The sequence below is a fragment of the Coregonus lavaretus genome, assembly GCF_964263955.1.
Source record: "Coregonus lavaretus genome assembly, chromosome: 4".
Classification (NCBI taxonomy): Eukaryota; Metazoa; Chordata; class Actinopteri; order Salmoniformes; family Salmonidae; genus Coregonus; species Coregonus lavaretus.
Window position 1 is genome coordinate 1,099,639 of NC_139991.1, and position 21,537 is coordinate 1,121,175.

The 21,537-nt window shown below is 43.4% G+C and overlaps 3 protein-coding genes and 1 pseudogene across 8 annotated transcripts in view; 2 read left to right on the forward strand and 2 right to left on the reverse strand.

Annotated features, from left to right (window-relative positions):
* Positions 1-8,520, forward strand: part of LOC311128176 (granule associated Rac and RHOG effector protein 1-like) — a 41,248-nt gene extending 32,728 nt beyond the window's left edge. For all 4 annotated transcript variants that reach the window (XM_084160176.1, XM_084160174.1, XM_084160175.1 and 1 more), the window contains 9 exons: positions 76-237; positions 1,094-1,252; positions 2,789-2,886; positions 3,222-3,347; positions 3,559-4,709; positions 5,879-6,044; positions 6,651-6,788; positions 6,930-7,008; positions 7,220-8,520. In XM_084160176.1, coding sequence (XP_084016302.1) covers positions 76-237; positions 1,094-1,252; positions 2,789-2,886; positions 3,222-3,347; positions 3,559-4,709; positions 5,879-6,044; positions 6,651-6,788; positions 6,930-7,008; positions 7,220-7,561 — 2,421 coding nt within the window. In that variant the 3' untranslated portion in view covers positions 7,562-8,520. The remainder of the gene's footprint in view (positions 1-75; positions 238-1,093; positions 1,253-2,788; positions 2,887-3,221; positions 3,348-3,558; positions 4,710-5,878; positions 6,045-6,650; positions 6,789-6,929; positions 7,009-7,219) is intronic.
* A 1,158-nt stretch (positions 8,521-9,678) lies between these two features.
* On the reverse strand, positions 9,679-10,999 carry LOC311128177 (SS18-like protein 2; annotated as a pseudogene). Its single transcript, XR_014615286.1, has 4 exons — positions 10,812-10,999; positions 10,488-10,564; positions 9,927-10,007; positions 9,679-9,805 (listed from the first exon to the last, which is right to left on the reverse strand). The product of XR_014615286.1 is annotated as an SS18-like protein 2 (transcript).
* Positions 11,000-11,930: 931 nt separating this feature from the next.
* LOC311128347 (protein LSM14 homolog) lies at positions 11,931-18,735 on the reverse strand. 2 transcript variants are annotated; one of them, XM_084160457.1, is made up of 9 exons: positions 18,410-18,735; positions 17,595-17,758; positions 17,362-17,509; positions 16,453-16,641; positions 16,143-16,217; positions 15,770-15,949; positions 15,396-15,567; positions 14,962-15,241; positions 11,931-14,739 (listed from the first exon to the last, which is right to left on the reverse strand). In XM_084160457.1, the coding sequence occupies exons 1-9, from the start codon at positions 18,528-18,530 to the stop codon at positions 14,716-14,718; spliced, it is 1,353 nt and encodes a 450-aa protein (XP_084016583.1). In that variant the 5' UTR covers positions 18,531-18,735; the 3' UTR covers positions 11,931-14,715. The 2 variants fall into 2 exon arrangements, with proteins under 2 accessions (XP_084016583.1, XP_084016584.1); XM_084160458.1 differs by having other exon boundaries at positions 11,931-14,736; positions 18,410-18,733.
* Positions 18,736-19,438: 703 nt separating this feature from the next.
* Positions 19,439-21,537, forward strand: part of LOC311128539 (transcription initiation factor TFIID subunit 4-like) — a gene marked incomplete at its 5' end in the record, with an annotated part of 93,060 nt that continues 90,961 nt past the window's right edge. The window contains one exon of the mRNA XM_084160730.1: positions 19,439-20,744. Coding sequence (XP_084016856.1) covers positions 19,439-20,744 — 1,306 coding nt within the window. The remainder of the gene's footprint in view (positions 20,745-21,537) is intronic.

Sequence of the window (21,537 nt, forward strand, 5' to 3'; positions counted from 1 at the left end):
TGTACATCCTGTGTCTGCGCCTGTGTCTCTGTCTCTCTGTGTGTGTGTCTCTGTCTCTCTGTGTCTACTATGTAGGGTTGCTGCAGTGAGGCAGAGGCCCAGCAGGCTGGCAGGATGCAGACCATCTCCCAGCCCATTCAGTGTGAGCTGCCCACCATCCCTGTGCAGATTGGCTCCCACTTCCTCAAAGGAGTGTCCTTCAACGAGTCAGCGGCTGACAACCTCAAACTGAAAACGGTATGCCCTGGGGTCTGTTGAGGAGGACTTGACGTTACAGAATGTTCAGCGATTGCGTAGAACATATATGATTGTCTGTTATGTTAAATCGGGAGTCATATCAGCTTGGGAGTCATATTCAGCTCTATTCAGTACATTTCTATCTGCATCATTGTGAATACACCCCTGGCCTTGGCTCGCTGTCATGCTGGTGCGCTGTCATCCTGGCGCTAGGCTACTGTGATGGGTGGTTTCCTACGTCTTTCATATTCTGACCTGGCTGACCAGAATGGGCCTCTGCTCTCTCTAGGAAATGAGAGCTGCTTAGAAGGTCATATCGTCCACTGATGAGTTATGTGTGCTGTGAGTCATGTATTTGGCAAGGCTTTAATGTTTTGACGTGGATGTCTTAACACTTATTCCATGATACATCTGATGCCTTGGGTCTGGTTAGGATCAGCATCTGCTTTGTTAGTTTACAGTGGGATTCTCCCTTAGTCTGTGGGACAAAAACTGACTTGTATGATAATTGCACTCACACTATCTGTCAGTTGTCTGACTCACCATTTACCAGATTCAGAAATAAACAGCACGTTCATCAGGACCCTTTAAACTAGAGAGCCTAGACACTTTAACAGGAGGAGACTTAGTCCCTGGACTTTTTAGTTGCTACTGTTTCCTGTTCTGGTGTACGTTAGTGTTTAGAAGAGATGAATTGGACCCACACCCTCACTATTGCTCCACCATACATTTATTTGGCAAAAGCATCAACAAAGTTTCAATCCAAAGTGGATCTTTGTCAGGTCCACATTAGTGCCTTGCATCAGCAGCAGAGGTGTTGTGTTTTCACACTGGCCACCCTGTTTTGTATCCACAGCACACCATGTTGCAGCTCATTAAAGAGGCAGTAGGACAGAACGGAGTGACCCCCCGGGACGACTCCCCCGTCACTGAGGTCCTCAACCAGGTCTGCCCTTCCAGCTGGAGAATGGCCTGCAAGACCGCCGTCCAGTTACTGTTCGCTCAGGCAGGACTGGTGAGTACAAAGCACTTAAGATGTCAACAAGGGCAGCAAACTCACCCAGCTTAAAATACCTTTGTCTCATTAGATAACATAAACAGTTGTCTGGACTTAAATTAGCTGATGGATTGTTTTGCTTTAGCAGTAGGGCCATGTGGTTCAACCAACCTCACTTATTTTATGAAAAGGTAAAGGCATTTTTAATTTGATCGAGGTCCCAGATTCACTGTTACTCCACAGCCTCTGCTTAGTGAAGACTCTACAACTTGCAGTCTGGCCCAGAGCTATAAAGGAGTCTGTATTGTAACCTAGAGCCCATTGTTTGGGAGGTGTGTAATCGAGATGATGGGAAGGTATGTTGGGTTCCTTTGAATAGCCAAGAGGTGTAAACAAACTCATTGTAGACACACAGTGAAGCCAACATTCCTGCAGCATCTGGGTAAAGGATGGGGTCATCTGGGTGGATCTGCAAACAGATCTCAGGCTGTTCACGTTGAAACGAGTCTGCCCAGCCAACAGTGAGAGAAAGCAGCAGTCCTCCACTACTCTACTTGATTTATTTTCTCAGTGTGTTCTGTAATATTTAGTGCGTCAGGCCTGGGGAGTGTTCCTATACACCCAACAGCAGCGCTGAGTATAAAACAAACCCTGGTTGTGGATGGGAGCTTTACATGAACTCCTTATCTAAGCTGTGAGCTCCGAAGAACAGACAGAGTGGGAGTCTCCATAGCGGCCTAAGAGAAGACCACCTCCTCTTAACATTACTTATAGAGCACTTCTGCCAGACAGTGAAAATGGCTTTGTTCTTTCTGGGCCATTCATTTTAGAGTGCTCAACAACTGAATTGGCCTCTTCTCCTCCTTTTTTTTTTTTTTTTGGGGGGGGGGGGGGGGGGGGGGGGGTCCTATGATGCTGTATCTCTCTCTCACTCTCATTTTCTCTCTCTCTCTCTCTCTGCCTGTGACCTTGTTGTGAGTCAGGGACGGGGTGGGTGTGGCTGTATGTTTCTCTCACAGGATTGGACTCAGCCCTCTGACAGCCCGGGGGTCCTGAGGATACACCTGCTCTATAAATAACAATAGGCTGACTTCCTGTGAGACAGGAAGGGTCCTCCCTCCCCATGACCCAGTTGCATTTGTCTAGAAAGTAGAGCCTCTTTCAAAGAACTACTGGAAAATATTGGGCTGGCTAGCTGGAAGCGTGGATATTTGGTGCTGCCGTTGACATTTCTTTTCAACTTTTTAATAAGTTTGAATCACCCAAAGTAGCTTACATTGCCTTTGCCCACATACTCAGACTTATGGGCAGAGGTAGTAGCATATCTTATTTCATTATATCCATTTTGTATTTTAGATGGAGGAGGAGACGGATGTGTTATTGTGGAAAGAAATTGGTACTCTATCTGCATTGCTTACAGTCAGTCAAGATAAAAAGGGACACTATAATCCCTTAGAGTTGCTTTGCTGAAGCATAACTGGCAGTGAGGAAATGCATTCTATTAGAAGCTGTGCTGATGCAGCTCTCTGAATGACTGTGTGCATGTGTGGACAGGTGGTTGTTGACACTGCTCAGATCGAGAACAAGGAAGCCTATGCTCCACAGATTGCTCTGGAGGGCTCCAGAGTTGTGGTACAAGTCCCCTCCACATGGTGAGTAGGATTATTCATAATTGTCTCTTCTGCCCTCTGGAAAAACAAAATCTGCTTGCTTTACAGGTCAAAAAAAGAATTGGGCAAATCAATAAATGTAATTGCTTTACAGTTCTGTTTTATCTTAGCAAGGGAATTCCAAGTATTCAGAACCCTTAGACATACAATTGGCTAAATAAGCAAACGACATACTTTTTATCCACATAAGCCAACACTGGACTCAATCAACTATCACATTTGGACAGTAAAGTGAAGCATTAACAGACCTTCTATAAATGTATTTTTATTATGTTGGACATGCCAGTCATGCTGTGTCCTGACTGTCCTGTGTGTAGGTGCCTGAAAGAGGACCCAGCCACCATGTCTCTGTTGCAGCGGAGTCTGGACCCAGAGAAGACCCTAGGCCTGGTGGACGTGCTATATACTGCCGTCTTTGACATCAATAGGTGGAAGGAGTGCAAGTGGGTGGATGTGTATTACCTAAGGCATTTTCACGTTTGCCTTTTTAATTCCTAGAAAGAATCAACATGCTGTGTGTTCACATTGGTTGACAGAGGTAGCCCTCATTCTCAAGCTTAAGTTTACGTTTGCCCTGAAAGAAAATCTTAAAAGCTAGCTAGCTATTGGAATTTTCCATGCCATTGAATGCTTGTATATCTTCTCCCTCCACAGAGAACAGGCCTTGCCCACCATTCAGATGCAGTTACAGCGGGAGAGCCCTGACTACGGGATGCAGGCAGACCTGCCTCCTGGAAATGGCTCCAAAGCCTCCAGTGGCCTGCCCAAAACTATCTCCAAGCTAACTTCCAAGTTCACCAAGAAGGCCTCTTCCAGCTCTGTGTCCAGTGGTGGTGGGGGCAGCTACTCCATCCCCAGCACCCCGTCCCATAGCATGCTCTCCTCTAGCAGCAGCTCTGAAGACAAGCAGTTTAAGAGCCTGGGCCACGCAGTAGACGGGAGACTGCAGAGTATCTTACAGCTGGGCAACTTGTCCAGCAACCCCGACCCCACTCAGCCCCAGAACGGTTCTGTGTGTGACGACCAGGGCATGAACCTCCCCACGGACCAGGAGATGCAGGACGTCATTGACTTTCTCTCAGGTTTCAACATGGGCAAGTCCCAGCAAGCCTCCCCACTGGTCAAAAGGAGGAACTCCGTGGCATCTGCCAACACTGCCGAGCTGAAGCCCCCGAGCGGAGCCACTGACCGAACCCCGACCTCCCAGGCTGTCTCCCACAGTTCACTGCAGCCCCCTACACAGAGCATACCCCAGCATCAGCAGCCAGTGCAGAAGCAACCGCAGCAACAACAACAACAACAACAACAACAGCAACAACAGCAGCAGCAGCAGCAGCAGCAGCAGCAGCAGCACCAACAACAACAGCAGCAACAGCCACCACCACCACAGCAGCCCTCCCAGCAGGCACTGCAGTACTACCAACACCTCCTCCAGCCTATTGGTCAGCAGCATGCTCCACCTCAGCTGCCCTCCCAACAGCCTCCACCCCAGGCTCTTCTCCAGCAGAGAGTGCCAAGCAAGTGGCTGAGTGGTTCCAGCCAGCAGCAGCCTCCTCCCCAGGGCCCCCCTCCCCCAGCAGGGCTCTCCCCCCTGGGGCCCATTGGCCAGTGGGGCTCACCTGGCCTCCCGGACCTGAGCTCGGATCTGTACAGCCTGGGGCTGGTCAGCACCTACATGGACAGTGTCATGTCTGAGATGCTGGGGCAGAAGCCACAAGGTCCCCGCAACAACACCTGGCCCAACAGGGACCAGAACGAGGGGGTGTTTGGGGTGCTGGGAGACACCTTGCCCTTTGACCCCGCAGGTGAGTCATTTTTCTCCCTTACATCCACAAACCCAGATAACACTCTGGGTTCCTCTGACTAATGTGGGTGTTCAGTAGGGAGTGAACATTTAGGAACAGAGTGAAACGGGAGGTACTACGGTGTGCCTCACTGAACATAACCTAGGTGGTTGATAATAACACTTTAGAGCAGTGTGTGACCTGCATATTGTCATGTTGAAGGATGCAGTCGACTAGAAAGGCTCCATATAATAGCAATGAAGGCTGGCTCCTTCCTGCACATAGTTGGTCAAAGTGTAGCCAGGTTGAGATCCAGTGTCTTGACCTCCGATAAAGAAAAGAGGCCTCCTTTGGGACGGTGTGTTATTCCCCCTCCCTGCCCGTTATCAGTAGGGTGTCTGGGTTGTGGTGGTGTGAGAGAGGCAGGCAGCTCACAGCCTCCAGGGATTCCATGGTAGGAGAGAACTGTGTCAGCAGTGGGGCCTGGAGCTGTGTTGACTGGGCTGTTTCATTACAAAGACTGAGAAGGAAAAAGGAGACACTCCTGTTTCCTGTTTAGCACTGCAGTCATTAGTCAGGTATTCATTATGCCTGGAAAGGACAGGTTGCTTTTGATTTTTCACAGGGTGTTGTGGTTTGGAGATGTGCTGCCATAAACACTTACGTAATCTCATTGTAACCATTAAAGCCATTTTGGGTGGTGATATTTAGCTGACATAAAAAGAGCTTGTCAGTGCAGTAATTTATGATGTAGTTTGTCTGTGATTTCCATATGATTTCCTGAATGAATAGCGGTCATTATCCAATGCAACCTGAGGAGGAAGTGAAAAAGCTTCATAGCCAGCTCTTCCATTCAGATACATTTTCAAAAACTCTGAACTACAGGACCTTACTAGCATCTCTCCAAATGCACTGTAAATGTAGGTTGTTGTGTCTGACCGTGAGCAGCCCCCCCTCCCAGCGGTTCTGATTTGTAATTTGACATTTAATGCTGAATTTACAATGTCAGTCGCTGTTTTTACAGTGCAGCAGAGCGGAGGCCATTGTGTTCAGCTGACTTACAGCTATTGTGCTTTTTCTGCTATGGTAGACAGTCTAGCTGAATGGATTGAGCTGTGGGGTGCAAACACACAGAGAGAAAAGCTGAGGATGTCAGAAACTGAACTGTGTTTTCTCCCTTTCATATGCAGTTGGCTCTGACCCTGAGTTTGCGCGTTACGTTGCCGGAGTCAGCCAGGCCATGCAGCAGAAACGGCAGGTGCAGCACATCCGTCGCCCCAGCAACACCCGCAGCAACTGGCCCGTCCCTGATGAGCAGCACAGGACCTGGTCCCACCCAGAGTACTACAGCGAGGGGTACATTCACCAATCACAATCAACACCTAACATCTCATTGATACACACACCTCTGTATATGGCACAGGGCTCTATATAGTCCGCACAGAGTACTACAGGGTACAATCATTCAAGGCTCTATACACCACTCTATCTCACATGACACATGCCTACTAGTACAATTTATTCACACATCTCTTTGTATATGACATCTCTCTATATAATTATGCCAATCAATCTTACATGCCTCTTAGTGATGTTCGAGTTGTGGAATGGTAAGAACAAGATGTTCATAGTGTTTCAAGTAGTTCTAACTGAGAATGCCACTATCACTTTAACTCTACCCACATGTACATATTACTTCAACTACCTCAACTAGCCGGTGCCCCCGCACATTGACTCTGCACCGGTACCCCCCTGTATATATAGCCTCCCTACTGTTATTTTATTTTACTTCTGCTCTTTTTTTTCTCAACACTTTTTTTGTTGTTTTATTTTTACTTTTTTTGTTAAAAATAAATGCACTGTTGGTTAAGGGCTGTAAGTAAGCATTTCACTGTAATGTCTGCACCTGTTCTATTCGGCGCATGTGACCAATAAAATTTGATTTGATTTGATGTGAAACAGGGAGGCGGTCAACAGCAGCTGGTCAGCCAATCAGGGAGACTCTGCCAGCTCCAGTGATGAGACGTCCTCAGCCAATGGTGACAGCTTGTTCTCCATGTTCTCTGGGCCTGACCTTGTTGCAGCTGTCAAACAAAGAAGGTACAACTGAGTCACCATGTAGTAAATGTACACCATAGTGTATTACTGTTCTTTTGTTTTCCTTCCAACCTGTTTTGTTATTCGTGAAGTGAACTATTGACAGTGTGCTGTAGAGCTTCATGTCTCCTCTTCTGCCTGTAGAAAACACAGCTGTGGTGAGCAGGAGGTGTGTACCTTGCCCTCTCCTCCCCTCCATCACATGGGAGATGATAATAACCAGGTAAGGAAAGTGTGTGTACTTAGGAGTCTGTGTGCAGTACATTAATTGGGCCAGAGAATTGAAGCCTCTATCATTCACTGTATCTATATATATATGATTATCTTTTATATTGTATCCCTTTAAATGTTAACATTTACCCCCTTTTAGTTTGGGGGTTTTGCAAAAGATCTTGTATTGATCAACTCCCATTTCCATCCATTCTACTCCACAGGACAGCAAAACTAAAACTTGGCCGCCGAAGGCCCCATGGCAGCACTCCGCTCACACTCAACATAACACCATGCCCAATCCAAGCTCTTCCTTGTACCAGATGAACATCCCTTCCAGCCAATGGAGTGATTCAATGCAGATGTTGCAGTCTCCGGTGTGGTCCACTGCCAGTGACTGCCCTCCCTCCACCGGGATCTCCTCTGGCTTCTCTCCCTACACCCAGCAGCAGCAGCAGCAGCAGCAGCATCAGCATCAGCAACAACAGCACAAACCCATCAGCAAGGGATTTAAATCCTTCCCCATCAAACATGAGCACAGGCCCTCCTACCTTCACCAATACTGATACTGATACAGACCAAACAAATGAGTCCATTGGCATGCTAGAATACCTGTAGCTGTATTTCTGAAGCAAGTTCTGCTGCGACCATTAGTAATGTTGCCCTTTTGGAATAACAATTCAATTGAAAATGGCAGTCTCTCTCTCAAAGTATGTGTTTTAAGGCAAAATTGCATTGTTCATACTGGCTTAACATTTTGTATGTATTTTTCCATTTCAAAAGCCCCCAATTTGAAAAAGAGACATTCTAAACTGCCATGTAAAAGCTGTAAGCAATGCATGTCATGCTGGCAGCAGTTAGTCTGCCTGATAAAGTTTATACTGTGTTTCCTCACAAGAGCTTGAGACATGCACGGCCATCATCCACTTTTCTTCTGCAGCTGAAAATGTATAAGGGATAAGATTTTAGGGGGTGGGCTCTAAATGAGACACTCCAGTTTTCCCCATAATTATATACTGTCTACATAGCTGTAACTGCCAAATCTCATGTAAGTTGACGACTCGGACTACAGCTAACATCTACTGTTCCATAGCTTGTAAATTACTCAAGTTGAAATATAAATAATTTACTTCTTTTTATTAAGAGGCTTTGAGCAGGCTCAGCATACATATAATCATTGCAGAGGTGTAATTGAAAAGAATATACTACTTTTTCAACAACTGACAGTTAAAAATATATAGCAGTAACTATGTGCCATGTTGGTATTAATAGCACTTGCATAATATTATTTTCCAACCAAAGCGTTGTTCAGAAGATAAATGGTGCTGAAGAGATAAGTCAGATTATTATATTGATCATTAATAAAGTTACGAGCCCTAGTGTAAGAGCATTAGGGAAAGTCTTTATGTTCAAAAAGCGCATTTATTTCCTTTTCTTTCCCTGATTGGCAGTTCGCTTCTGAATGACACTAACTCATAAACCTAATGTTTGTTCCTTTAAAATACAATATTTTCTTGTACAAATATTGACAGTATTAATCTTATTTTTGTATTTTCTTACATTATATACCATTATATGTTAGTATAATATAGGCATATTACATAACACCATCTTTTTCCCCCCAAGATGTGAAGGCACATTATTTCTTTAGTACAGAGTTTAACTACACCATATATCTATAAAGGTTACCAAATCTGCCATTATAAACACTAAAACATTGTGAGTAGGGTATTTTGGAGCCCATGTTTCTTCCGTTTCTATGGCTATGGGGTGTATTTAAATGCCCAGAATGTTAACTTTTTGTGATGTTTGCGGATGCCAATGTTGCCTGTATTTATGAAATGACACCATGTTTTCTGAAAACTAACATACTTACCATGTTTACAGAGATTCATTTACCTGTATATACATATAAATATATCTTTTTATAGTTCTGTGCTTTGCACAATCAAAATATAGGGTTTGTTGCTTTGTCTGTGTTATTTCCCAAACTTTTGCTGCCTTTTTTTTTTTTTTTTTACATCTTTAAAGACCTTGGACTGTAACCCTTAGCATTTTTCAGCTGTGTCAAAATGGTTTACTAGTGGCATCTACAAAAAAAAAAAAATGTTACCCTGACAGAAGATATGAAGGGGGACTGCTTGGCTTATGTTGCTTATTGTTCTCTTGAGCTGGCAACTGAATCTTCCCAAGTGTACCAGCAATGCAAAAAAATAAAATAAATGACTAGCAATTGAATGTTATTTTCTATATGACATGACTTTATGCTGTCACAGATATTACAGTATGATCCATTTCTTTGAGGGGTGACAGGCTGCCTAGTAGGCTGTTGTACATCCAGTTTTCTAGCTTCCTCTAGTGGTGTCTGGTTTTAACTGGCAGGCTTGAAGTCAAAACTTGGCTGTAACATGTTTTACCTTGGGCTAAGGCTTGAAGTTCAGTGGACCTTTAAGTGAAATCCTTTGTCAGTAATATAATAATAATAGCCATTGTCCAAGGCTATCCCTAGTAGTGTGCTTCAAACTGAACAATTCTGGAACCTAACGCTGGTGGTGACTTGTTCACGAACTGACCTGTTGGGAGTAATGATGCTGATGATGATAATATTCTGCGAAAGCTCAGTATTCCCAAACTCAATGATTAAATGCACCTCATGTTACTTTACAGCAGTAGGTAAGGAAAGCAAACTTTATATTTTTTTATTGAAAATAATGAAAGATGTGAATCAGTTCAGAGGAAATGATTGGCCATTTTGTGTGATTGCTTTATGTCCATTCTGGGCTGTCAATGTTGGTGCCTCCGTTGGGGACCTGAAAATTTGAATTCAGAGTCAATTTGCAACCCAACACCAGTTAACATCGACAAACAATTGAAACAACGGTCAAGCAATGAATGCAGCTGGTTGCATTTTCATTGAGTGACAAAACATACGTTTGTGGTTGGAGCCAGGTTTGGCTGGCGTCTGCTATGGTTCCCAGGTAAACAATGTTGCGGTGCAAGATCTGTTGATATCTGGGGAGAAACGTTTAATACAGTATGGTAGTTAAAACAACATGTCTGTGACTACGGCAGGGTGGCCAACCCTCTGCAGGATTTTGTTCCAGCCCTACCATAATTGATTATTCATCAGGTACTTCAAATTGTATTTGTCACATGGGCCGAATGCTTACAAGCCCTTAACCAACAATGTAGTTAAGAAAAATAGTTAAAGTTTAAAAAGTTACACAATAAAACAACGTGGCTATATATACAGGGGGTACCGAGTCAATGTGCGGGGGTACAGGTTAGTCGAGGTATTTTAGATAATATGTACATGTAGGTAGCGGTAAAGTGACTATGCATAGACAAAAAGTCCGGGTAGCCATTTGATTAGCTGAATCAGGTGTGTTCGTATAGAGCTGGTTTAAAACCCTGCAAAACCAATAGTTCCAGGAGAAGGGTTGACATCACCTGCCCTGGGGAAATTACAAAAAGATATGAAGTTGAACTTACTGTACACATTCCGTTGCTCGTCCTTTTTGCATGTACTCTGTGATGCACCTTACCAGCTGGTCATTTTCGTCCAGCAACTGAAAGTTGGAAAATATGAAAACTGTTCACACAGCTGGCAACTTGTTTACCGAAGCTACCACATATGATAATATGTAGGCCAAATAGCAAACCAGCTGTACAGCTAGCTAATTAGCTTAGCCATAAACATAGCGAGCTAGACAAAGTTGTAAACATTCGAGAACGCAAGCTAACATTCTAGCTAGCTAGCAAAAATGCTACATAGGATTACCATAACCAAACTGGTGGATAGCTAACATTACTTACTCTTTGGATGGTTTCTTGGTTGATCTGAGCTTTTCCTCTTTGTCTTTTCGGTACAAAGACAACAGACATTTTGAGTTACATTGAATGGCAAACGTTAGCCAGTAGCTGTGACTACGAGTGAGCTAACATTAGCTAGCTAGAGGAAATCCACCATCTTTGCTAGTACTGCATGGGATATTCGGTCGTCACTAGTTACCACAGCCACAAAGTTATAAACCCCGCCCATTTCGACAATGTATCTTCTTAACCATCTCTTATCCAGAGCGACTTACAGTTAGTGAGTGCATACATTATTTTTCATACTGGCCCCCCGTGGGAAACATACCCACAACCCTGGCGTTGCAAACGCCATGCTCTACCAACTGAGCTACATCCCTGCCTGCCATTCCCTCCCCTACCCTGGACGACGCTGGGCCAATTGTGCGCCGCCCCATGGGTCTCCCGGTCGCGGCCGGCTACGACAGAGCCTGGAACCACACTGCTAACCTTATGCCTAACCCGAACCTTAAATTATGACCCAAAAGTAAATTTTTGTTTTAATGAATTTTTACGATATAGCCATCTTGACTTTGTGGCTGTCGAAAATGTGCACGTTCAATCCATAGTCCCTTGTTCTTACCCCATCCGCGTTTACTGATATTGAATCCTGCTAAACTGTGGATCGGCTTATTGATGCTTCCGCTATATCGCTTTCACCTCCCCAGTTGTTTTGGACAGGAGTAGGACGAGAAGTATCTAGGGAGCGAAGTGAAAAAACGGTTGTAAACAAACTACTGAAACGTAAGAAAAACTCAACCCAAGGCTTTCCACATAATCATGTCTATAAAAATATAACTCAAATAGATTTCCAAACTACATGTACATGTGTTCCCCCTTCTCTAGAAAAGACCATGGCCATAAACATATTTAATATATAGAAGTTAGAGCCCTAAAGAGTAATGATAAAACATGGACATACACACACACAAATGCTATGAGCTTGAAGGTTTGCCAGAAGGCAATAATTACATTTCTCAAAAAATCTGGAAAAACATGTGTACAACTAGTGTTATATCACTTGCAGTGTCCACAATTCTTGGAAGACAACCCTTGACTGACAATATAATAAAAACAAGGAGATGGCTATTGAACAATTGTTTATTTTTATCTTGAGTAAAAACCTGTCTGCAGAGTGCAGCCCACTTGAAGTACACCATGCTGTTCAACTGCTTTATTTAGAAACAATATCTGGCTTTATTATTCCAGAAGTCAGAAGGAGTAACTAATGTAATCAAAACTTAACAGCAATATGTAGGCAATATGTACTGTTTGAAATCTCAAATGAGCTCTGGACCTTACACCAATGTGGCTATTGCAACTGCCCAGGCTCCTGTGTATAATCCTTGTTCAGTCACTGTTTTGTGTTTTATGACAAGGCAAGGCTGCCATAACCTCGTACAAACCATCCTGATCTCACACAGGGCTAAGGCTGCCATACATTGCTCTGTATTATCAATCTGTACAACTATTCAGTAAAAATGCACATTTATGAACTACAGGATATATTGGCCTAGCTGCCAACATTTTGTATGATCTAGATCAGGTTTATCTTGTAGTGTTTTCAAATAGTCAAATAGTACATCTTACATATTGTCATCATACTGTAGGTCAATAGAGAGAAATATAAATACATATCCCTCCTTCTAGCACTCCCGAACATAGTGACAAAAAGTGAGATCAAACAATCCACCCCATTCTCCGCTGGCCTCAACATCCAGTTCACATCCCTTTATCTTAGGTGTGATTATATGGACAATCCTCCAAACTGCTAGTGCTGGACAATAGACATAGCTCAATAGACTTCCCCAAGCATAGGGAAAGGGACAAACATAGCACGCTTAGGGCACCGATGCGGTTTATTACAAATGCTGGAATTTGATCACTAGGAATTCTTCCAGAAGCTTAGTAGATTGGTTAAGGTCTGGAGTAACTTCACTACTTTTCTTTTATCTAACTTTTTCCAAAAGTTAATTAATTTTGTTTCCTTCAACATCATGTAAACTTAGTGGTTGAACTTAAACAAAATAAATCTAAAAACATATACCCAAATCTAGCTGTGCAGAATATTATCTCTGAAGATTTTCCCCAAGTTATACAGCCCTTACTCTCCCCCAACATCTTTTGTCACGTCAACAAATAGACGGGCAGTACTCAATTTCTCTTTTCAGGACAAGCTTGGATGAGAATCACTTCTGTGCCAGGCTACTACGCTGTCCATACAGCTGGTGAACGAGACTTATTCCCGGAAGTTGCATTAGTGGGACTGAAAAACAAAAACACCAGCATCATTATGTTTAGAGTTGAGCACACCAGATTGTTTTAGATGCAACACCATACAAGGGCAAGCATGCCAATAGACCATCAGGTAAAGCAAGACTGTCTGCTAGAAAAATGTCAACATACATCAGTAACACTTGAATTGCAAATTGTTTTGAAACAAACTGAGAAAAAGTAGTCCAATGCTCAGAGTCCTATGGCATACTGGGGACAAGATACATCTGGTTACACAGCAGTCTAGGCCAGAGCAAGCCATCTTCTCTTTCAGGGCAAACATTTAGAGGTCAACAATTATTTAATTCCATAGACACTTGTTAAGCGGCTAGTTAAAACATGGCAGTTATTTCAATGCATATTCAAGCGCTGGGGAGATGGAGAAGGCTAGATAGCCATTTCTAATGACTATGATGCTCCAAGTTTAGCCATGATTGTTGCAGAAAAGCCTCCTTTGACTACATCGACTACACTAAAAGGGCAATAGTTACCAACACTACATTTAACAAAATTATGCAAGAGCAAATATGTGCAGCGCACCCAATCACTGAATCACAAAGACTGCAGTCCTTCCCAACATTACCTCTATTTGGCGACCAGCATTAGCGGGTGTTGGGAAACAACACTGGTCATTCTTAGGGGAAGAGAACACTTCCCAACAGCTCTGAATCCCTGCATTCATATGCATTTCTAAAACCAGAAGTTAAGTGGCAACCACACAATATCTTTGGGGCAGAAATAACAGCGCGATGCACTAGAAATACATTCATTCAATATTCAGCAAGATTATAAAACAGAAATTATCCCGATAAGTGCAAATGCACCATAATCCAAAGTGTTTTCAGGATGACTGACCTACTCTGATCTTGTATAAATAGCTTATGTTAAAGGTCTGAACTGTCTACCTTCATTTGAAAGCAGGATCTCTACAACCAAAAACCAAAGTGAGACTATGACGTAAACCACTTATCTACTTGATGTACCCCAAGAACATTTACATTTGAGTCTTTTAGCAGGAACACTGAAACATAAGATTCTCTGACTAAGAAACTTGGCAAAGTACAGCAGAACGTCAAAATACAGGATAAATGGCTACGGAGATATGTAGACTAGGAGAGAATATAAAAAACTAACTGTGACCCGACAGGCTATGTAGGATTTTAGTGCTCCTAAGGTACATTACAGGATATATCCCAAAAATAAAGCTATTTTCAGTGATCAAAGTACTCACAGTATCAGCGGGCTTCTGCATACATCTTTACACATAACAGAACATTATCAAATACAATTTTAGTAAGAAAAGAACTCAAATAGATGCAAAAATACTGAATAATTCCACTGGAGTACGGTATTTACACAAGTTCTTGTCCCTCTGATTACTGTATAATATCAAACAACGCTCAAATTTTCAAAAGCACATTATATTCCTTTGTTGTATTTTTTTTGAAAAAGATAAATTGGTAAAGAGGCTGCATTCACACCCGTTGAAATCAAGCAGTCAACCCCAGTGCTGGTGGGAAATTTACAGAGTATGTCTTCATATTTCTGGACCATGAAGGGCTACAATTCTTGGTGGATCCGTCTCTCTAGTGCACTACGCGGCCACTTTGTTATCCTTCTGGAATAAAGCAAAACATGTTTAGACTTGTGCACACACATCCAGCATTTTATATCGAGACAGACTTGCATCATATTGAACTTAACTTGCATCATAAGTGTGATGTTGGGTTGCCTTGTCCTTTGTTGCAAGTGTGTGCCTATGTACATTTAACTTTTGAATAATAAAAATCACCAAAAATGTGTACATGTGGTGTAAACCAAATGGTATGGAATGATTTACCCTGTATTCATATTCAACGAACTCCCGGCCACCTCTGCTGCTTCCTCGAAATCCTCCCCTGAAGCCGGGAGGGGCCCCGCGGGGGGGTCCAAAGGAACCTCTGCTCATGGCACGCCCTCTGCCCCCGCGGAAGCCCATGCCGCCACGACTTCCTCTGAAGCCTCCTCGGCCTCGGTTGTGCCTCAGTGGGATGCCAAAGGTCTCCGAATTCATCCTCCTCTCCTCAGCCCAAGTCTGCCTCCTTGGGAATCCTGAACCTCCAGATCTCTCAGCTGCTTTCCTGTAAATACAAAATGAGACATTTAATGCCAAAGACTAACCTAATCTAACAGACATGCTTTGGATTTCCATTAGTATAAGACAATATCAATACCACAAAGCACATAAATAAAAAATACAAAAATCGGTCAAGAGAGCAAAAATAAGGAACATGCCTTGTATCATCAGAAGAGATGTTGTCAAAGAAGGACTTAGTCTTGTCGTAGTAAACGTTGGCCACCACAGGTTCCTCTTCCTCAGCATTGCCTTCACTGTTCTGGGTCTCCACACCAGAATCTGCCTTCTCATCTCCATTAAGAGCCTTCTCTGGTTTATCAGGCTTGTCGTCTATGTTAGACAATTAAAAGGGGGTAAACCATTTTTTCTTCTTCATAAACTTGGATTAAGCTAAGAGGATAAAGAGTACACGAAACATTTTGACGCAAGTTCCAAATCAACAGTGTGGCAGCCTGGGATTTCAGGTAGGAACACAGGCTAGGCCATGACATTAATGCTGCGTGGAATTTGCTATAATAATTACAAGTAGTACCTTTCAGTTTGAGTTTGTTCTGAAACTCTTTTTCAATCTCCTCCTTGTTGAACTGAGCATTGGCAGTCTCAAAGTCAAAGTCTTGATCAAACTTCATGGGGCCGTCCCTGTGTGGGTTGAAGCGGCCTCTCCCACGGTGACCACCTCCACGACCACGGCGCTGAGGGGGAGGACCACCGGCTGGGAAGACAGGACAGCAGAGGAGTCAGACAACCAATAACATCAAAGCAGCGTTTAAATGATTGTTTGAATACGTCTAGATCTTGACAGAAAACATGGGTACATTAATACCAGTAAGGCAGTATACAACAGAAACTAGGGCGAGAGTCACAGGTTAACAAGTACACTGTTAGTTTCATGAGAACCAACTCACCACATTGACGGTTATTCCGGTTGTCGCCACCACCTTGCTCAGAATCTGTTCTGGGTATTTTCTGAACCTCAGGGCCTAAACAGCACAAAATAACAGATCAAACTAGCAATTATTTTGACATATCAGTCAAGTTATGAGTCTTCAAAATACAATATTCTAAACTAGAAAGCCATATGGCCAGGTGCTTCACTTAGCGACATAGCCGATCAAGCAATTGTTCTAAACAGGCAATGTAGACTAGTCTGTGTGACAGCATTGTATTGTGGACGTTCAGGCCAAGCCTGGCTACAGCCTCCCCTGTCAGCCTCACCCCTCCTCTGTTCCAGGATGTCTGGAGGCTTCTGGTTGCTCAGGGTAGTGATGGGCCTGGCTGGTGGGCCAGCTGGGCTCCTTTGTCCCACTGGTGCAGGTGCAGCATGGGCAGTGGTGGGGGCAGTCTGCACTGCCTGCTCCAGGGAAGGGCTTTTCCTCAGAGGGTCCAGCTGGGGACTGGTGTGACCTAGAAGACAATTCAGGGGTTAGCCCAAGATGTACTCTTAAGGAGCCTGCCATTACTCCTTAAGGTCCAAGGACCTTATGTGATATCTTCAAAGGTAGACTGGCTCTGGCAGCCAACACAGCCAAATACTCAATTTAAACGTGAATCGATTCTAAATATTTTTTACTTAAACACTTCTTTTTCTTAAAACTGCATTGTTGGTTAAGGGCTTGTAAGTAAGTATTTCACTGTAAAGTCTACACCTGTTGTATTCGGCACATGTGACAAATCAAATGTGATCAATGTAACCTTTTGTTTAATAATTATTTCGATGATATGAAAGATAAGATCCTTATACTTCCAAAACCATACCGCAAGTGGTGTGTGTTAATGTTCAGACCGAGCGTTGGGGATCTTAACAAAACTCCCCCATACAGAAGACGCCTTCACTCAATAACTTATGTGTAATGTAATGGTACTGAGTCATGATCAATGGCTAGGCAGGGGTGTGATTATAATAATGCAAGAAGTTTAGTTCTCCACTGATGTTAAGTGCAAGCAACATACCACATAGAACATAACATTTTATGATATTGAGAGGCAGATATGCTAAAGAATAAAATGATTAGTTCCAACAGCATTGCATTTCACACTGACAATACAAGAGCTTTCAAGATCATTCTTCATTTCAGACATCTCAGAGATTATAGAATGGCGAATCAACAAGATGAATGTACCAACCTCCACCGACAACTCCAAACTGCTGGGACACCTGGGGGCTGGGGTTAAACTGGCTGTAAGGGGGGACAGGCGCCCTGCTGCTAAAGGGTGCATATGAGCCCACAGACTGGAATGATGGGGGTGGAGCATTGGAGGATCCAATTGAGGACTGGGGAAGTAAAACAAAATGTTAGACACAACCACATACAGAACTATTACATATGTAAACAGAAAATAAACTTGGAAATGCTTACTTGAACAATGGCAGGGTCCTGAGGCAGGGAGCTGGTGGCTTTGGGTGGCTCGCAAACAGTCAGGTCCTTGATGTCACTGCCTCTGAAGATTATGTACTCGAAGACTTCATCCCGTGGTGGAATTGGCCTGTCAGTAGGGCGGTCCTCAGTGCCAAAGGAGCGGACTGTTGGGATAAACAAATGTCAGACAGAGACAAAATTACAACAGTGTGACTATCATTGATTGTCTGCCAGATCAATCACCATTCATTGTACATTCTAGTATTGACAAAATGGAAAGGCCGGGCAGGACGTAAACAAAGAGCATGCAAGTGAGCGCATGCACATACCAGTGCGAACAGGCAGCTAGCTAGCTGCCACTGGAGAAACAATAGAACTGGGTCCCTAGAGTTAGCAGTTAAATTGCAATTTCAAGCCATCAAATTAAGGTCAACGTCGTTAGCTAGTTAGCATTTTAGCTTGCCGATTTCCCATCACCCATAACTGTTAACGTTAGCTACCTAATCATGTAAGTTAGCAAACGTTCATTAACTAACTAGCTGAAATGATAACCCGGTCAGCTAAATAATGCAACAAAGCATGAATGAAACAGGCCAGAGCGTTTGCCCTGAAACGGGTGAGATAAATTAGCTCGGCTAACAAGCCTGCCACACGCATGATTACGCATTCGACAAAAATAGCTACTAGCTATGCTAACTAGCATTGCAAACAATTTGACAGTGACAGACTAAATACCTGCACCCCATTACTAGTAAAAAGTGAGGAGTTCTCAATTTATCGACTTATTTGATTGTAAGGTATACGTTTTAGCTTACCTTTGGCGAGAGCAACAGTCGAATTTTCGGTGTCAATGGTGTATAAAATTCCTTCATAGCGAATCTCGGCCTTCGAGATTAGGCTAATTTTACTCCCGATGTAAGGCGTCCCTCCACTCATACCGTCCTTCCTTTTTCTTTGAGTGTGGAAAATAAATATATATCTTCCAAAAGTATCTGGCAACTAGCTAGCTAGCTACTTTATTTTTGTCCTGTTTGTACACTTCTAACAAAGATTCTTGCCCGTTCGTTCTTCCACCAACTTGCTAGCACCACGACATGGCCGTTTTCATATGATGCCTTGTTGCCTCACCGCAGAGAATGGTGGGAAATCGTCTCTGTAAACAGTAGATATCGCGAGTTTTCACGGGATCATGCTTCCTTTCAAAGATTACTGTTCTAAGGTTAGTTTTGTGTTTCTCTCCCTACTGGATACTTGCTGGGATTGGGAGAGGGCAAACTGATCCTAGATCTGAGACTGCCAACGATAGTTTATGTACATTTTTCATCGCTGCAACTGGATACCTTATCGCCCATCTCTCTGCTGAGTCCACCTTATGCATAAAAATACATAAAAAGACAAGTATTTCCAATCGTTTCTGTAGCAAGTGTGAAAATAAAATCTCTATGACAACAAATAAAATATGTCCTAGGGACCATAGGCTACTCTATGGCAAGTGTGGAAATAAAATCTCTATGACAACAAATAAAATATGTCTTGGACCATAGGCTACTCTATATTTGATGTCACCCCCCACCCTAAAGCCTATTTCCATTGCCATAATAAAATGTGAGGTTTCTGAGTTTCTGTGAGAACTACCACTTTATTACGTGCTGAAATGTAACGTGCTGTCCTTACTACAGTATTTTGTTTTGTAATACATGATGTAAAAAATATTATTAATCAATGAAATGACAAATAATCATAAATATTGGCGCTTTGACGTCAGATTAATTCCCACAATGCCTAGTAACACGCATGCGCATTTCATTCATTTACAATTTTTAGACAGTGATCTATGATCAAAGATGGCGGGCACCTCCGACCCACTGGAAGATATGCTCTTTTCTGAGGTGGATGAAAAAGCAGTGAGCGATTTAGTGGGCTCTTTGGAGTCACAACTTGTCGGACAAAGCAATCCTGCAGATACTCAGTCGGAAAACAGAGGTGCTGGGTCTACAGTCCCTGCAAACCATCACTTAGGAAAAACGCTACCAGTCCAAGTGGGTACTACATTAGAACAGCAACAACAACATAAAGCTGGGATGCACCAGGAGATTAACTCTAAGGAAATTAGCTCAGAGAAAACTGTTACATCTTCTTCGATTAGTTCTATTCCGTCCTTAGAGGAAGCTTCCACCACTTCAGGGACCGGGGTAAACGCTACCACGAGCGGTTTGCAATCACATGGAACATCATCTATCACAACACTGCCTGCATCTGGTGGTGTAGCAACTTCTCCGCTTGTCAGCAGCCTCAGCACCACCACCAGCCGAGGTTCCGCTCTGGCTTCAGGTCAGACATCAACAGACATTGTCGATCATCCAAGAAAACGCATAACTGCATCGTTACGGAGTGCATCCGTGGGAATACAGAGTTTGAACGGTACCGGAGGAGCGGTAACGTCAAGGAATATCCCCCCTGCCGCGGGAACCGATGCGTTAATTAAAAACGTTAGCACTGTGTCTAGCAGTGCAAGTGCAGCAAACTCAAGTCGGACGGTTGACGTTACATCTTGTGTAAATACGACGAATTTCACTTTATCTAGCTCCAGCATTTGCTCAACTCAATCAGCGATTCCCCTGGACAAGGGGACTCCTACTATTGCTTTGCAAAGACTACCAAGTCACATTGTAGCGAGCATCGCGCAGAATGGAAATGGCACTACCGTCTCGGCCTTGGTTAAACAAGGCGCGATAGGACCTATCACCTCTGCAGTAACTTCGCAAGTGAACCACAAAAAAGAGGGTTCTGAAGCGAAGTCGGACGCTCCCGTGCAGTCCAAAATAGTAATGTCCAGTCCGTCAAGTGTTGTCAATTCCGTAATAAACTCTGTTTCCTCTCCCTCTGCTGTTTTCAACCTAGCAGCGACTTCTACTGCAAGTCATGTCATGGCAAAGCCTGCTGTCAATGTTGGTGGACAAACTTTGACTACAACGGTTGGCATGGTAAGGCCAGCATCACCGGCTGTGGCCACAGCTACACAGCCTCTGCTTCAACCGGGAGTCCCAGCGGCTCAAAGGATTGTAGCCCCCCAACTGATTGTCAGACCCCTCCAACAACAACAACAACAGACGACCATTCAACTGCCTCCTGGGTTTACCATCCCACCGGGTAAGGTGTTAGGAGGATGAATTGCTCTTCTCTTCAAATCAGAGAGAGGGAAAATCTGCTCAGATCAAAACAATGAAACTGGGCAGGTCTTTTTGAGAGCCCTGTGCTTTGTCATTACATCAATTTTGTACTTTAATGTAATACATTACCTGGACATGTGATGTGTTCCTTCATCATTTCCCTGTTCACTTCCTGAAGATTCCCAAAGATGCAGCAGCATTCATTTGATAAACACCTGTCAATACAGATTAAATCTGTGCATTCTGTACAGATTAAAGGAGAAGTTGTTTTTAACAACCAAATCTCTATTTTCAATGTAAATGTCATGTTATAGAAGGTTCCAGTCACCTTTTTTTTTATTTCACATGTTTGTGAGAAACTTACCCCAGACAGCAAATCACTTCCTCATCCTCCTTGTGTAGTATAGGGGCCCTGAAAAAACATGAACAAAGGGTCCAAAAACAAACGCGTCCTTTTAGAAATGGCAAAGCTCTCAGTATAGTGGTGCAGGTCTTTAGATGTTGAACATATGAAATGGTGTCATTCCAAACTTTATCCGAAACGTTATGTTCCATTTTGTTGCGACTCGAGTGTTCCATCTCTGTCCATTCTACTGGTAACCGCCAAAATAAAGGAAACATTTAATTAAATGAGGGATACAACGTATACTGAAAGCATGGGGTGCTTACACACAGGAAGTTCCAGACCCTTGTAGAATCTATGCCAAGGCGCGTTGAAGCTGTTCTTGCGGCTTGTGGTGTCCCAACATGGTATTAAAATGCTTTATATTGGT

Excerpts from the sequence above, each read along its gene's own strand:
- LOC311128347 (XM_084160457.1), bottom strand. The coding sequence starts at position 18,530 with ATGAGTGGAGGGACGCCTTACATCGGGAGTAAAATTAGCCTAATCTCG. Across the intron at positions 15,950-16,142 it reads CCGGAATAACCGTCAATGTG|CCGGTGGTCCTCCCCCTCAG; the intron begins GTGAGTTGGTTC and ends CTGTCTTCCCAG. Across the intron at positions 14,740-14,961 it reads TCGTTGAATATGAATACAGG|AAGGATAACAAAGTGGCCGC; the intron begins GTAAATCATTCC and ends GCTTTATTCCAG.